Source organism: Podarcis bocagei, assembly GCF_964188305.1.
Source record: "Podarcis bocagei genome assembly, chromosome: 1".
NCBI classification, from domain to species: domain Eukaryota; kingdom Metazoa; phylum Chordata; class Lepidosauria; order Squamata; family Lacertidae; genus Podarcis; species Podarcis bocagei.
The window spans coordinates 120,407,899-120,425,210 of NC_138125.1; the positions used below are offsets into that span (position 1 = coordinate 120,407,899).

The window sequence follows — 17,312 nt, forward strand, 5'->3', positions numbered from 1 at the left end:
CAGCCGCTGAAAAACTCTTGAAGCTTAGCGATTGATTCAATATGCAGTAGGCATATTTCACTTCAAGAATCCACATTTTTCTATCTGCCTCCTCAGGTTCTTTGTGGGCTTGTAAAAATGACAATCCATTATGGACCTATACTTTATTTTTCATTTGGAACCTTGTAGAGAGAGCGATCTTCCTCCCACCCTCTCACCACCTCACCAGATTCTCACATTATCTCCTATACAAGCTGACTTCATACTAAATTTCTGCCATTGATATGCCTATTTTCTACAGTGTGAATGAACTGCCTGGGGTGATAAATATTAAAGTATATCTGCAATTACATTTTCAAAAGAAATTGGGCCTTTTTTGAGAATAAAATTATTGCTGCCATATTTACTCAGTCTCCCGATTTTAATTCTGATATCCTTGGGTAGAATTTTCGGTCCAACTTATTGGCAAAAGCAATTCAACATCATTTCTCTTCATTTATGTCCATGTTATATTATTTCAGCATAATCATATGGTAGCGCTATGACTTATGTTTATAGCATGTCATTTATATTTGAAAATGTGAATATAGACATTGCAATAATTCTCATATTACATTTCACTGTATTTTAAGTGACAGCAAAATGCAGTATTCCACCACATTGAGTTACAAATGCTATATAATGTAATCTTGCTAAAACAGCTATTTAGCTTCTGATCTTTGCAGTGTCAAAAATCATTCATTGTTATTACAAAATTAAGATTATGACAAGTATAAAGTCTGAGTAACTGTTATATATTTCCACTTGTTTAATCTTAATGTATAAATTCACTTTTCTGTCACCTAAATTGAAGTATAAAAACAATTACATTGATTTACATTGCGAAAGAGCACTCTTAACTGCATAACATATATCTTTCCCCCTTGTCTCTAAAATGCATATACCTCTTTGCCTTGTCTGAGGGAACAGACAGTCTTGATTCATACATCCGAGACCATTCGCTTGAGATATTTTGTGGATTTGCTTTTGGAGAAGGGTCAGCCAATTATGCTTGTGGGAAATGCTGGAGTTGGAAAAACCATTCTCATGTCGGACAAGTTCAGCAAGCTCTCAGAAGATTATATGGTGGCTAAAGTCCCCTTCAATTATTACACAACATCTGCTATGCTACAGCGTATGTAACTACTATCATTTTACCTCCTCCTTTAATATTCTGTCTTTACAGCAGCACAACTTCAAAATTGAAAAACCATGCCATTTCACCGCAGGCCTGGGAATTAAGTAGTAGTAGTAGTAGTAGTAGTAATAATAATAATAATAATAATAATAATAATAATTTATTATTTATACCCTGCCCATCTGGCTGGGTTTCCCCAGCAACTCTGGGCGGCTCCCAAGAGAATATAAAAATGTGATAAAACATCACACATTAAAAACTTCCCTAAACAGGGTTGCCTTCAGATGTCTTCTAAAAGTCAGATAGTTGTTTATTTCCTTGACTTCTGAAGGGAGGGCGTTCCACAGGGCGGGCACCACTACCGAGAAGGCCCTCTGCCTGGTTCCCTGTAACCTCACATCTCGCAATGAGGGAATCACCAGAAGGCCCTCAGGGCTGGACCTTAGTGTCCGGGCTGAATGATGGGGACGCTCCTTGAGGTATACTGGGCCAAGGCCATTTAGGGTTTTAAAGGTCAGCACCAACACTTCAAACTGTGCTCAGAATCGTACTGGGAGCCAATGTAGGTCTTTCAGGACTGGTGTTATGTGGTCTTGGCGGTACTAAGATTACAGCACACCATTTGTCAGAAAAAGAAAAAAAATAAACAAATCCTGGAGGATCAGTCATGGATCCCCTGTGTGGTTTAGTGCTTCCAGTTCCAGGTCTTATTTATTTTGACCTAGATGCATCAACACGGTCTATTTTGTGCGTGTAGTGTCTGCCTTCTGTTGTTTTACTACAACCCCCATCACCTCTTGTCTTTGGCTATGCTGGTTGAGGCTGATGGGAGTTGGGAAAACACCACTCTCTGAAAGGAGAGACTGTTTTAGGGTAGCATGACTGGTTCGGTTGCACTGGGCATCAGTGCCACAGGCAGTGCCACAACAATCGTGAGCTCAAGAGGTAGGGGGAGCCGCTGAAATTTGAGCCACACCGAGTCCACCACTGCTGGAAGGCACCACATTGGCTACTCCCAATATAGGCCCTCAGCCACAAAGTCTGTCGTTTCTGACTGGCAGCTCAGAATAAATTTCATTCACGTACTTAAGGGTTTTTAGACCCTCTGAGCCTTCGACATGTGAAAGCGTACATGAATAAGCTCTATATATGACGATAATGATCTGTTTGAGCACGCTAGGTATTTGAACTCTCTTCCTTTTCCTACAGCTGCACTTCAACTATTGTTCTCATGCAACTTCTGTTCTCTTCGCAGGTGTTCTTGAAAGGTCCTTGGAAAAGAAAGCTGGCAGAAATTATGCTCCTCCAGGCATGAGAAAATTAATTTACTTCATTGATGATCTTAATATGCCTGAGGTGGATGCCTATGGGACTGTCCAGCCTCATACTTTAATTAGACAGCACCTCGACTATAGTCATTGGTAAACTTTTTTTTAAAAAAAAACGTTTAAAGTTATACATATATGCATATTTGGAAATATTAAATGATTTCTAGCTTGACTAGTATGACTATGAACTGATGAGTAAAGAAAATAGCATGGCACATATTCATGAGTAGGAACCTTTATTTTGTTTATCTGTTGCTGGGGAAATCTTCAATATTTGCACTGGTAGATGCTCTATATATGGGCAGCCAACCATCAACGGAAGAGCATGACAAAATGACTGCAAAATTTTGGGGATGCAGTTGCTGCTTACCTTAGTAGGTCTTGCCAAGAAGTACAGCTAGAAAAGGAACGTGGGGGGTGCTGTGGTCTAAACCACAGAGCCTAGGGCTTGTTGATCAGAAGGTCGGCGGTTCGAATCCCCGCAATGGGGTGAGCTTTCGTTGCTCAGTCCATGCTCCTGCCCACCTAGCAGTTCAAAAGCACGTCAAAGTGCAAGTAAATAAATAGGTACCGCTCCGGTGGGAAGGTAGGCAGCGTTTCCGTGTGCTACTCTGGTTCGCCAGAAGTGAACCTCCGGAACGAATTAAGTACGTAACCAGACGTACCACTGTATTGTCTACCCTGATTAACGTGGGATCTGCAAGGTCTCAGGCAGACACTTTTCTTTCCCATTACCTGTTACCTGGTTTTGACTGGGTGAATGAGTTCACAGTAACCCTGAGCCACATGCATGCCTGCTTCAGACCCTTTCTAAGCGCAGAACTGCATCTGCTGCACTTGTCGAAATTGGTTACGGCATCTCAATAGCCTTGTTAAAGGGATGCCAACATTGGAAATTCAGGAGATACTTGAACACTACTGTCATAATTTGATGAGAGAAGGCCAAATTTAGGTCCTGTCAGTCTTCAGAGTTGCTTAAGAGACTGAGAATTATAGGAATCTTGTGTTAAGAGAGCAGGGACAAAAGAAAGGTTTTCAGATCTTTTAACAGAGGGCTACATAATCAGACTTTCTTCCAGCAGCCTTCAGTGTGAAGATCTGTCAATAGGGATCTCAAACTGTGAATATACAATTGAGTTTTATTATCTCTTTGTTATTTTGTAACTACATAGGTATGACAGACAGAAACTGATTTTGAAAGAAATTCACAATTGTCAGTATGTCACGTGCATGAATCCCACGGCTGGAAGTTTTTCAGTAAATCAGCGTCTTCAGGTAGGTTGCCATAAGTGCCAAATGTTAGCTGCCTATTCCTCCCTCTTCTTCCCCAGAATAATATTAAAGTGATTTTAATTTCAGCAAAAGAGAAAATCATTAACTTTATTGTGTGCACTGGTGTTTACACCTCTGGAGATAGAGTTTTTGGGGGGTTATGTGTGTTAAAAATACTCAGGCACGGCTTTGTCTCTGCTTTCTCGTAATAATACTAATAAATAATGATACGTGAATCGTTGGACTAGATACAGAGCTAAATAACATGATCAGGGATGAGCACAACTAGGTCCATTCACACATAAGCACTCATTGGAAATAGCTTCCTAATCTGCAAAAGTATCCTCTGAATGTGAATGGATGCCTGACTTGAATAAGCCAGGTGAAGTATTTTGTGATGAAGTGAAAACCAGCACGAATGAAACAAAATTAAAAGCACAGGAGGATCACTAGGTGAAATATACTTGGAGTCGAGAGTGGATTTCATGCTCTTTATTCAGCTCATGGTAGTAAGGAATGAAAGTTCCCCCAAAATATCTGCTTTATATACATTATTTACACAATGGGCCGCACGTGATTGGCTAATTCCTGGATTCTCCTGTAGGCCAATCAGGTTGCGGATTCACTTCCACCTGGAGCTGGATTGGGTGGCTCCTGCGGACCAATCATACTGCTGCATTGTTCTAGGACCAATCAGACTGCTGCATTCTGAATCCTATTGTTCTAGGACTAATCAGACTGCTGCATTTTGGATCCTATTGTTCTAGGACCAATCAGACTGCTGCATTTGGATCCTATTCAACTCAGTACATAACACTAGGTGTCAGGGACCGTGATGAGGAGGGCTGCACTGAGGAGGAATGGTGGGAGCCACCCCTTCCCCCTGCTCCTGATCAGGATCCTGAATCTTCCCAGGAGCAGGAGGACAGTATAGATTTGAAACAGTGGTTTGCAGAGGGACATAGTTCAGAAGGCAGAAGCTGGGAAATCTGGATGGGGAACAGTTAGGAGAAGAATCACTGGGAGGGAGAGGGTTAACAGATTCACTGTCTCTGGAAAGCATTCCTTTCCTCAGCCCAAGGTCAAGAAGAGCAGATAAGGTGGCAGCAAAGAAAGCACAGTGGTTACAAGCTCGGGTTACAAGACGCAGTAATGACGTGTGTGACTAGGGAGTAAGTGGGTGGAACCCTTAATTGTGGGAGCACCTTCATTCCTAGGAAATGGATTCTCTCCCTGTGATCATTAAAGTTTCTAATTGGTTAGAAGACTCCTTTTCCTTTGTTCTGCTTATCAACTGCCAAAGTGGAAAGGAAGCCAGTTCCCTGAAGCCTGACACTAGGCAATCGAAGATGGGAGACTGGGTTGGGCTTCATCCTTTTCCATTGGCTTCTTGGAGGCATCTTGTTGAACACTTTTTGGAAGCAGGATTCTGAACTTTGGGTCTGGTCCAGGAGGGCTCTTCTGATGTGTAGGACTACCGAATTTTTCGCCCCATAAGACGCACTGGCCCATAAGACGCACCTAGATTTTTGGGGGGGAAATAAAGGGGAAAAAAATTATTTCCCCCCCAGGTGCGCTGCGCTACACCAGGAGCTTGGGGCGTGCTGAGCTCAGCGCGCCCCAAGCTTCTGCGTGCCGGCAAGCAGTCCGCTAGCCCTGGGAGAGCCCTCTCCCAGGGCTAGCGGATCGCTGCGCTACACCAGGAGCTTGGGGCGTGCTGAGCTCAGTGCGCCCCAAGCTTCTAGGTGCGCGCAAGCAGTCCGCTGCCGCCCCAAGCCTCGCGCACCCGGCAGGAGGTCCCACCGGGTGCGCGAGGCTTGGGGCGGCAGCGGACTGCTTGCGCGCACCTAGAAGCTTGGGGCGTGCTGAGCTCAGCGCGCCCCAAGCTTCTAGGTGCGCGCAAGCAGTCCGCTAGCCTTGGGAGAGCCGCGGGGCTCTCCCAGGGCTAGCGGATCGCTGCGCTACACCAGGAGCTTGGGGCGTGCTATAGGGCGCACCGGCCCAGAGGGCGCACCTAGTTTTTGGGGGGGGAAATAAAGGGGGGGATTATTTTTTCCCCAGGTGTGGGGCTGGGGCGGGGGAAGCCCGAGCTTCCCCCGACCCCAGCTCCCAGAACAGGCTGCTATCCACAAGCCTTGGGAGCCCGGTGGGAACTCCTGCCAGTCTCCCCAGGCTTGCAGATATCTGCCCGAAGCCCGGGGCGCTCTCCGCTGTGCTCCCCGGATTTCGGGCTGCAGGCTGCTGTCCGCAAGCCTTGGGAGCCCGGCGGGAACTCCCGCAGGCTCCCAAGGCTTGAGGATAGCTTCCTGAAGCACCAACCCCTCTTGCTCTCCAGGGCGAAAAATACTGTGTGTGTGTGTGTGTGTTTCCCCACACCCAAAAAACTTCTCAGCTCCCTTTGAAAGTTGCCTTCAAGATTTCAAATATGCAAATCAAATAGTAGCTGTAATATACTCTCTGGTTTGCTTCTTCCCCGTCTCCCTTTCCCCCCTTCTCTTTCAGAGACATTTCTCTGTGTTTGCTGTCCACTTCCCTGGAGCAGATGCTTTAGCAGCTATCTACGGGAAGATAATGAACATGCATTTCCAGCAAGGGGGATTCTGTTGCAGTATAGTGAAGTCTGTCGGCACACTTGTCCAAGCTGCCATTTCACTGCACCAGAAGATTACGCAGAATTTTCTACCCACGGCCATCCGATTTCATTATATTTTTAATCTAAGGGATTTGACACACATATTCCAGGTAAAGCAGTTCACTCCTTTCTTTGTTTCCAGTTGGTCGGAGTTTTGTGTGTTTTTTAAAAAAAATATTTTTTATTAAGTACCAATTAGAAAACATACATATTTACAACAAAAGAAAATACATATAACCAAGGGAAAAAAATAGAGAATACTTTGCCTCTTTTCATATTTACAGTTATTTATACATCTATAAAATACTATTCACAATAAAGGAGTGAAATGAAAGATAAGATATCAGAAAAAAGAAAAAAAGAACAAAGAAAAAATAAAGAAGTAAAAGAAAAGGATCATGGGTGAAAATTTTTAAAAGTAGATAAGTATTCACTATACATAGCCATTTTCCATCTATATTTATATTCAATTGTACAATTTCATCTTGTCCTTATCCACCTTAAAAAGTGTTGTTTTTAAAAAGACTTCCACTGTTTGCCTTGCGCGTTTTTAATAATCCGTTCGTCAAATCCTCTGTTCTTCATATTTTCCCTTTGGATTTCCTTAATGTCTCACTTTGTGTTTTTTATATTACGCACAAGATTATTCTAAACACAACCAGATTTTTATAGTCGAGCCCTGGTTTTGTAAATAATCATTTAAGAACTCCCATTGCTTCATAACCATGATTGGAGTTGTTATATAACCCACATACAGTGGGCCACAGCCAGCCTAGGTCGTTTTGCCACTTGGGGCAAAAACCCACTGCTGTTCCCTGCCTCTGCCTCCTTGGACGTGCCCCTCTGCTGCCCTGCCCCCCCCCCAGCTACTGCTGCCTCTATAAATGCCCCTTGCCCCTTCCTCTGCTGTGTGCATGGTCTGCCCTGCTGTTATGGGGAGGGGGGGTGGCCACCATAGCAGGTCACACCCACAAAGGAGTAGGCAGCAGTGGGGCACAGAAGTGGACGTAAGGTGGAGGAGGCACAGCCACATAGGAGGCAGAGGCAGTGAGCAGCACACTCCTTGGACCCAGATCTGCCACCTGAGGCGATTGCCCTGCAGTAGTTTTACAGGAGGAAATGGCTGGTCTGTGCTGTAAAAAGCAGGATCAGTGATGGATCTAAGTTCATAAATAATATTTATTTGCATGGAATTCTAGCCTTAGAAAAGTTTTAGTCTGGAGTAGGGGTGGGGGTTGGAAAATAAGGGTATGGACATATCCATAGCTGTCAACTTTCAGATTTGAAAATAAGGGATCAGCAGCCTCACCTGTCCCGGGGACAGTCTACAGGATATCTAACAATCCAGGATAGCAGCAGGAAGCAGCCGGAAACGGTGCTGGAATAAGGGAATTTCCTGCAAATAAAGGGAAGGTTGACAGCTATGGACATATCTGTGGCATAGCATGGGGGGGGCACAGGGGCAGTTGGAGCGGGCACAAAATTGGTAGGGGGCACAAAATTTCAGCACCCAGTGCTGCCTCAATACAGCTGCACACTTCTGTCTCTGGGCTCTGTTGAAAACGGCTTCTCCATGTGTAACAGGAAGTGAACTCTCCAAACAACAGAACATCTCTTCTTATCTCTGTGGCTGCAATCTCCTGGGTGATGTGGGTGCCATTAGGCTGTTAAATGCGCATGTGTACTCCATCTGTCTCCCTCCCTCCCATTCACCCCTCCATGTGGCCCCTGGTACTGGCAACCCACGATACGCCACTGGTACACATTAACAGCTTAAAAAACAGTGAGGTCATTTCTCCCTCGCCTGGGTTTCAAGTCACATTTGCATGCTGTTGTACACACCAAAGGGGAGCAAGGATGTCTCAACCAGCTATGCATCTTCCCCCCTCCCCACAACCCCCAAGTCCTCATGAAGCTGTCATTTACGCATGGGCAGTGACCGTCTCACATGTATATACCTCAGCTTAACTACGAAGTGAATGTGGTTTAAGTTTTCATTTCGGATTGAAGCCAGTTTGAGGGGAAATACGTGAAACAGTATTACTTCTCAAGAAACGACGGGATAGCTCTGCATCATGGGTGATGTGTGTACCCATATTTAAAAGCCAGCGGTGGGGGCACATTGGAGCCAGAGGAAATAGGTAATGTACACACAGCCATAGTCTGAGAACGGAATGCTGTAAATAGAGTGAAGCCGTTCTCGAGGCAAAGTATAAAAGCATGATTTTCACTCAAATGTAAATTATAGATAGTAAGGGTGGGAGGAAAAGGAATTGATGTTCACAAGGCAACCATAGTGCCTCATTATAAATAACACGTTGCTTTTAGCTGCAAGCCATTAATTGCCTATCAAATATATGCACATATTGTGAATAGCAAAGCCACACGTTTTTGTGTGTGCCAGAGGAGTACAGCTTATTGAATGGCATATTTAGGTATTAGTCATAAACTGAGGCTCAAGAAAGATAATGTGCAAATAAACACTTCAAACTGTTTTGTAGGGTATGCTTTTCGCAACCCCGGACTGTGTGCGGTCTCCTATTGACTTGGTCCATTTATGGTTTCATGAATCTTCCCGAGTCTACTCAGATAAACTTATGGAGGAAAATGATATTGAACATTATAACAAAGTGCTTATTGATACAGCCAAAAGGCATTTTGAGGTATGTCTTGAGTGTGACTTTGACCATGAAACATTCCTATCTGAGGCGTGTTTTTCATCTATGGAATAATCATTAATGAAGGGCATTGATTGCAGCTAGAAAAGCAGGTTGGACAGATCTAATTGATTCTGCTGAAGATTGTGAATTTCCTCAGTAACCATCTGCTTTAATGGTCATTATTGGAATGAAGACAGAGGAAAATAGCACAATTGTGAGCCTATGTCAGTGTTACATTCAATAAGATGGCGATCAGGTGTTTTCAGCCTAGATTTTTGCAGTTGAGAGTGATCTGTCTGCTGAATATGATTCTGAGTGTATACATTGGAAAGGGAACTGATTGTGTGACACATGCTTGATTGTGTGACACATGAAGGACTCTGTCATGACAGCTTAAAAATGTATAGCATCAACTGACCATTGGTTTTTAGTTGAAGATTTGGGATCCACAACTGGGGCTCACCATGGGCATAACCAGTATACACATGCATGTTTGCGTTAAAGGCGGATCCTGAGTCTGGGACTAAAAACTTGATCGCAGAACACAGATGCCTTGTCACATGCCCACAACGTAAGTTTATAGCCACCCCTTTCACTACATCCCTGCCAATAAGTTGCTGAAACATTTCTAAAACAGCCCTGTTCAGGGAAGTTTTTAATGTGTGACATTTTAATGTATTTTTAATCTTTGTTGGAAGCCGCCCAGAGTGGCTGAGGAGACTCAGCCAGATGGGCGGGGTACAAATAAATTATTATTATTATTATTATTATTATTATTATTATTATTATTATTATTATTATTATTATTTATTATTAATTCTATAAAATATATGAGAACTGCTTGAGGCTAAGGTACCATGTTTGCTGTCAAGCTGCCTTGAACTTCTAGGGAGGTGCAATAGAAGTAAGCGTTTCAAGTAAATTGCTGGCATCCCTCTGTCTTGAGAGACAATGGAGGAGTGCACCTTCGAGGGTGAAGTCAAACTGTTGGAAGTTTGCAGCGCTTTGCTGTTGCTGTAGAGACCGATATGGGAGCGACATGTTTTGTTGCAGCCGGGGCAGATGAAGGCGTCGGGTTGTGCTGCTGCAGACACACTATGGCGTTACTTCCCCCTGTGCTACTCCCAGAGGTCATTCCTCCTCCGCTCACTGCTATGGATACATGACCTGTCTGCTTGTCTCCAGGCACTGCGGTCATCTGCAAGTGATTCCCACGGAGCAGGGTAGATGTTGCCAGTGGTCATGCAGCTTGAACCTGGACATCTAGCCATTCTCCAGGCATGAACAAGTCAACGTAGATGTCACTGAGACAGGATTGTGAACATGTTGGGAATGTGGGCTTGGGAGAGCACATTTTTGTTGGAGACTCTGTACTGCCATGTGGTACTTCAATAACTTAGGGGGTGCGCATGGCGCTGTGGTCTAAACCACTGAGCCTCTTGGGCTTGTCAATCAAAAGGACATCCATTCATATCCCCGCAACAGGGTGAGCTCCCATTGCTCTGTCCCAGCTGCTGCCAACCTAGCAGTTCGAAAGCACACCAGTGCAAGCAGATAAATAGGTACCACTGTGATGGGAAGGTAAACGGCAATTCTGTGTGCTCTTTTTTTCTGTCACAGTGTTCTCTTGCGCCAGAAGCAGTTTAGTCATGCTGGCCACATGACCTGGAAAGCTGTCTGTGGACAAACGCCAGCTCCCTTGACCTGAAAGTGAGATGAGCGCCGCAACCCCATAGTCGCCTTTGACTGGACTTAACTGTCCAGGGGTCCTTTACCTTTACCTTTTTCCCTTCAATAACTGTGCTCTGGTGCTCACTTTCAGGTCAATACGAGTCTGGTTTCACATTTTCATACAAAACAGGAAAAGGAAAAGAATGCCAGCTTTAGTTTTCATGTTCTCAGTCTGAGCTGGATTGTGACTTTTTAGTTCTCTGGAATGGAAATTTATCTGCTCTCGGGCAGTGGTATCTGGTGACTCAGACTACAGTCCTGTGTGCATTTACTTTGAAGCAAGTCCTACTGAGCACATGGGGATGTTTCTGAGTAAATGTGCAAAGGCTCTGGCTACGAGTCAAGTATTTTGCCTTGTCTTGCCAGAGGGATTTGAGAGTGGCCGTATCTCTATAGCAGAGCTTTTGCTTTGCCTATGTTGGACCGCCAGCAGTGGCGTAGCGTGGGGGGTGCAGGGGGGCCCGGCCGCGCCGCGCAACATCTGGGGGTTAGGGTTAGGGGGTGCAAATCCACGGGTTAGGGGGCACAAATCCACGGGTTAGGGGGCGCAAATTACTTGCCTTGCCCCGGGTGCTGACAACCCACGCTACGCCACTGACCGCCAGCATCTCCTGGAGAAACTGGGAGTGTCCCCAAGTCTAGGAACCCTGGAGAGCCACTTCTAGGCTGGGTAGACAATACTGAGCTTAGGAGAACCACTGGTATATGGCAGCTTCCTATGTTCCTAAATTTTAATTCAGCTATAATTTCAGCATCCTCTATTTGATATCAAGTTAAAATTAGGAGAATCAATATAGCGAAAGGGTTAACGTGCAGGATGAACACTTGTTTGTATCTCTGTGTTGTTGCCACCAGGGTGTTGATGAGCACGTATTTATCTATAAGCCACTAATTTACTGCCACTTTGCCCATGGTGTTGGAGAACCTCGTTACTTTCCAGTATCTGATTGGAAGAAGCTGACCAGAATTTTAACAGAGGCGTTAGAGCACTACAACGAACTGCATGCAGCAATGAACCTTGTTCTCTTTGAGGATGCCATACAACACGTGTAAGTTATTTGAGTCTTGGCGTGTGTGAGAGGTGCAAACAATACACTGGCGTATTTACAAAGTATTTGAAAATGCCCTCCTGGAAAGTTTTAGAAAAGGGTAAAGGGTGCTTGTAAAGTGGCCGGATCTAAGCGAGACTTTTAGCACAGGCTGACTATAGAAATGCTTCTGCATTTTTTGAAAAAGGTCTCAAGGAGCCAGGATCTATTGTAACCCATTGGCTGTTGCTCAGTGTGTGACCAACAGGTACTCTGCTGCTGAAGTCAAATCCACAGTAAAGCTCAGGGGCAGATAGAGACATGACCTGCAAGGATATTTTAAGATTCGGTTGATAGAATATTACATTGCTTTCAAATATTTTACAATTCCAGGTGTGTGTCATGAAAGAAACCCCTGGTGCTTTAAAATTATTCTAGAGATCCCTGGGTGAAATGAAAAAACATCAGTTCCCCTTTCTCGGGTCCTATGGCATTTCTGTCTAGCAGCTTGCACATTTCAGTGAAGATATCAATGTATAATAAGGACTGGGAGGAAAGAATTATGAGGTGCATTTCAATGTTCTAAATTTCCCTACTTACATCTTCATTCTGTCACACTCTCATCCTACTCCATATGCTGTTCGTATGGTAGCTTTGAATGGTGGGGTTTTTAAACAGTGGAATCCATAGAAGGTATCATTCATATATATGTATGTGTGTCTACACTGTATTGTATCAGTTTTGAAGACTGGCGCTACATTCATCTATATTGTGGCCCAATTTGAGGATGCCTCATCAGCGCGGCAATGGTGGAATCGTTTCCCAAAGAGTTTCTGAAAGGCTCTTCCACCAGGATCTGCAACAGAAAGCAAATTAATTTTCCCCTCTTGTTTTGTTTTTTGGTTAATCAAGAAAAACGCACTTAATTACTCTGGCAGGAAGTCATGCATGTAGAGGCTGAGCTCAGCCTGAGGCCAGATGTTAGCGAGTCTGAGGTAGGATGAGTTCTTGAGAAAGCTTCAGTCCCAGCAGAGATTGATCTAATCAATAAAATAAAAAAACTTATTCTACTCACAGTCCTTGTTTAAGAAACCTCAAACCACATGGCTATTAAACCCAGCACTAACAAAGATTTGTCATCATCTCACCATGCTGCATGCTGATGGTGAAGCGGTAAGAAAGAGTTTGTTTGATAAAGGCTTCGATCCAGAGAACCTGGTCTACTTGAGCAGTTGTGTAATGTGTATGGCTAGCTAAAATAATTGATCTACAACTGCTCAACCAACACTTCCAACAACACCAAGCAAATGGCAATACAGTCAAACCTTGGAAGTTTAACAGAATCCGTTCCGGAAATCCGTTCAACTTCCAAAACGTTCGGAAACCAAAGCGCGGCTTCTTATTGGCTGTAGGAAGCTCCAGAAGCCACGTCAGACGTTCGGGTTCCAAAGAATGTTCGCAAACCGGAACACTCACTTCCATGTTTGCGGCGTTTGGGAGCCAAAGCGTCCGAGTACCAAGGCGTTTGGGATCCAAGGTACGACTGTAGTGGCCAGCATCTTTTGTGTGTTAGAGAGAAGAAAGGCAGTGGTGCTGCTTGTTTTGAGGGAGCCTAAATCATAGAATCATAGCTGTTTCAAAAAGCTTGTCTATAATATAGCTTCCAATTCAGAATCGGGTTCATTCTTCAGCCTCCTTTATTGTTATTTAGTCGTTTAGTCGTGTCCGACTCTTCGTGACCCCATTGACCAGAGCACACCAGGCACTCCTGTCTTCCACTCCCTCCCGCAGTTTGGTCAAACTCATGCTGGTAGCTTCGAGAACACTGTCCAACCATCTTGTCCTCTGTCGTCCCCTTCTCCTTGTACCCTCCATCTTTCCCAACATCAGGGTCTTTTCCAGGGAGTTTTCTCTTCTCATGAGGTGGCCAAAGTATTGGATCTGTCCTTCCAGTGAGCACTCAGGGCTGATTTTCTTTAGAATGGATAGGTTTGATCTTCTTGCAGTCCATGGGACTCTCAAGAGTCTCCTCCAGCACCATAATTCAAAAGCATCAATTCTTCGGCAATCAGACTTCTTTATGGTCCAGCTCTCACTTCCATCCATCACTACTGGGAAAACCATAGCTTTAACTGTACGGGCCTTTGTTGCTCAGCCTCCTTTAGTTATCAACTTTCATTTAAAAGAAAAAGCAAGTTTCCAATTCTCGTGATCATAGAATCTTAGAGTTGGAAGAGACCCCTGGGGTCATCTATTCCAGCCCCCTGCAATGCAGGAATCTCAGCTAAAGCATCCATGACAGGTGGTTATCCAACCTCTGCTTAAAAACTTCCATGGAAGCAGAGTCCACAACCTCCCGAGGGAGATTGCTCCACTGTTGAACAACTGTTATTGTCAGAAAGTTTTTCTTGATGAACAAGGTGCCCTCTTAAGGAATCCACCCCCATCTACTCTGATCTTCTTCCTCCTTGCCCTTAAAAAACAAAACAAAACACCTGTCAACTTGCCAGCTGCACGCGTTGCTGCACTTAGCAGAAAAACACTCCCGGCAGCCAGCCATAAATTCCTTTCTTTACAGTGGTGCCCCGCAAGACGAATGCCTCGCAAGACGGAAAACTCGCTAGACGAAAGAGTTTTCCGTTTTGGAGGTGCTTCGCAAAACGAATTTCCTATGGGCTTGCTTCGCAAGACGACAATGTCTTGCGAGTTCCTGCTGGTTTTTTTTCCTCCCCCCCTTTTCCTAAGCCGCTAAGCCGCTTATCAGCTGATCCGATCAGCAGATAAGCCGCTAAAAGCCGCTAAAAGCCACTAATAGCACTAATAGCGCTAATCCGCTAATCCGTCCATGGGCTTGCTTCGCAAGACGAAAAAACCGCTAGACGAAGAGAATCACAGAACGGATTCTTTCCGTCTTGCGAGGCACCACTGTATTTTCTTCAGACAAGATTACATGCCAAATAAACAAAGCGACCCGTCTCTCATGACGCGTTGCTCTAACTACTTTCTCTTTTCCCTCTCCCTCGAGACCAACAGAGCCAACGGCTCAGCCCCTTCCGTTTCCCCCTGTGACGTGGATCCCCTTCTCTCTGAAGCACCCCTTCCTCCCCAGACTCACTATCCTCTTCCCTGTCTTCTGAGGAGGACTCAGTACTGATCAGTGGGGAATCGTTCCCTGTATCCTCTAATTCTTTCCTCCCTCGCTGCCTGCAGTTCCCTGACACACCTAGATTGTTATTGATGTGAGTGGGTTATTTTATTTACATTTGCTATTGGTGACAGCAGCCACACACCCTTCCCTCTGTCCCCTTTTGGCTGGGTGGCAGGCAACCTGGATGCAATGGATTGGGGCCATTTTGCCCCACAAGGATCTGTTGTGCTTCTGGGAAGGGGGGAAAAATACATTTTTGCTACACATTTTTATATGCGTTTTACCCTAAAATACAAAATTTTCTATGTATTTTATACTAAAATACACATTTTTTTAATGAGTGGAGAACTGTACTGCAGATTTGGAAATGTTTGAAAAACCAAAAAGAACTGCTTTCTGATCTGCATGTTTGCAAGTGAACGTCAGGTGCTTAAAAATTCAGACCAAGTGAAATTCTCAAGCATCCTATGGCCTTAATGACTTGGTAGTGTTGCTACAAGGTTTTCTCATTATGACCCATGTGAATGTGTGCCAGGATCACAGCTCATCATATAGTCTAGAAAACATTTGAAGACACTTCCAAGTGGCAAATGTAGCAGAAGTTTCCAAGATCAGTTTACAGTGCCCTGGGACATAAATGTGTGATCACTGGTCTATTTAACTATTTCTTAAATAGTTGAGCAAACTGTCCCACACTCTGACTACAGCAGTAACAATGGAAACAGTGACTGTATATTAGATGTTAGCAACACCTTTTATTCAGAGTTACTGTTATGTTTTCTTACATAGCACTATCTCAAATGTACCGCCATTCGGTTGTAAACTGTGTTTACAATTTACCTTTGAAGGAGAGGAGTATTACGCAAGCTTTAACTGTTAAGTTCAAAGTTGCAGGAAATTCAAACTTAAATAAGTTCTTAAGTTCAAGTCCCCCTCCCAAGTACATGGTTATTAAAAAGGTTGATCGTAGGGCTATCAACTTTTAAATAATTTAATAGGGAGATTAATTAGTGAACACATTAATAGCAGCTTAGTTATTTCCCCCTATTAATTGATGGAGGGTCATTGAAGGGCAAATTTATTTGCAGACTGCACAGATGCTTAGGTTTTCTTCTCCTGATCTTTCTATCCTACAATTTGAAATAAAATCTCTGCAATATTGGGAATTAAGAGAAATGCCCTCCCTTCAGTACCTTTGAGAAAACACCTTTATTGATTTCTAAATATATTTTAGAAATATAACCTCAGTCATTACGGACTAAATAACTTTGGGAGGTTGATAGGATTGTGGCATAATTATGCATGCTTAATTGAAAGTAAAGCCTGGTGTATAATCCTAATTTAGGCTGTAATCTTAATCCCACTCTAGGCTGTAATCCTAATCCTGTTTACCTGGGAGAGAACCCCCATTGAGTTCAGTAGGACTTACTTGTGGGTAGAAAAGGTTAGGATTGCACTGTTAGTTTACAACCATAAATATATTGGATAGAAAGCTGATTGTCTTTAAAAGATCAATCTTTGCAAATCTGTTCCTGCCCTGTAGCTGCCGCATCAACCGCATTCTTGAAGCTCCCTATGGAAATGCACTTTTGATTGGAGTCGGAGGAAGTGGGAAGCAAAGTCTGTGCCGCTTGGCTGCTTTTCTCAGCTCACTGGAAGTCTTCCAAATCACCCTACGCAAAAGCTACGGGATTCATGATCTCAGGGTAGGTCTCATAGTGCACTTGTAAGATTCTGCATTCAGATACAGTCGCACCTCGGAAGTTGAGCACCTTGCGAGTCAAACATTTTGGCTCCCAAACCCAGCAAACCCGGAAGTGAGTGTTCTGGTTTGCGAACCGCGCCTTGGTTTCCAAACATTTTGGAAGTCGAACGAACTTCCGGAACAGATTCTGTTCTACTACCGAGGTACGACTGTATCAAAGAATCATAGAGTTGACTGTATCAAAGAATCATAGAGTTGACTGTATCAAAGAATCATAGAGTTGACTGTATCAAAGAATCATAGAGTTGGAAGGGACCCCGCTGCAATACAGTGGTACCTCGGGTTACATACGCTTCAGGTTACAGACGCTTCAGGTTACAGACTCCGCTAACCCAGAAATAGTACCTTGGGTTAAGAACTTTTCTTCAGGATGAGAACAGAAATCGTGCTCTGGCGGCGTGGCAGCAGTGGGAGGCCCCATTAGCTAAAGTGGTGCTTCAGGTTAAGAACAGTTTCAGGTTAAGAACGGACCTCCAGAACGAATTAAGTACGTAACCAGAGGTACCACTGTACTGGAATCTCATCTGAAGCATCCATGACAGGTGGCCATCCGACCTCTGCTTAAAAATTTCCAAGGAAGGAGAGTCCACAA

The 17,312-nt window shown here is 44.1% G+C and overlaps 1 protein-coding gene across 1 annotated transcript in view; it reads left to right on the top strand.

Annotated features, from left to right (window-relative positions):
• Positions 1–17,312, top strand: part of LOC308581643 (dynein axonemal heavy chain 11-like) — a 236,406-nt gene that overhangs the window by 101,782 nt on the left and 117,312 nt on the right. Inside the window, exons 37-43 of the mRNA XM_081184350.1 lie at positions 949–1,153; positions 2,412–2,577; positions 3,657–3,759; positions 6,259–6,498; positions 8,890–9,051; positions 11,635–11,828; positions 16,499–16,661. Of these exons, the coding sequence (XP_081040476.1) occupies positions 949–1,153; positions 2,412–2,577; positions 3,657–3,759; positions 6,259–6,498; positions 8,890–9,051; positions 11,635–11,828; positions 16,499–16,661 (1,233 nt within the window). The remainder of the gene's footprint in view (positions 1–948; positions 1,154–2,411; positions 2,578–3,656; positions 3,760–6,258; positions 6,499–8,889; positions 9,052–11,634; positions 11,829–16,498; positions 16,662–17,312) is intronic.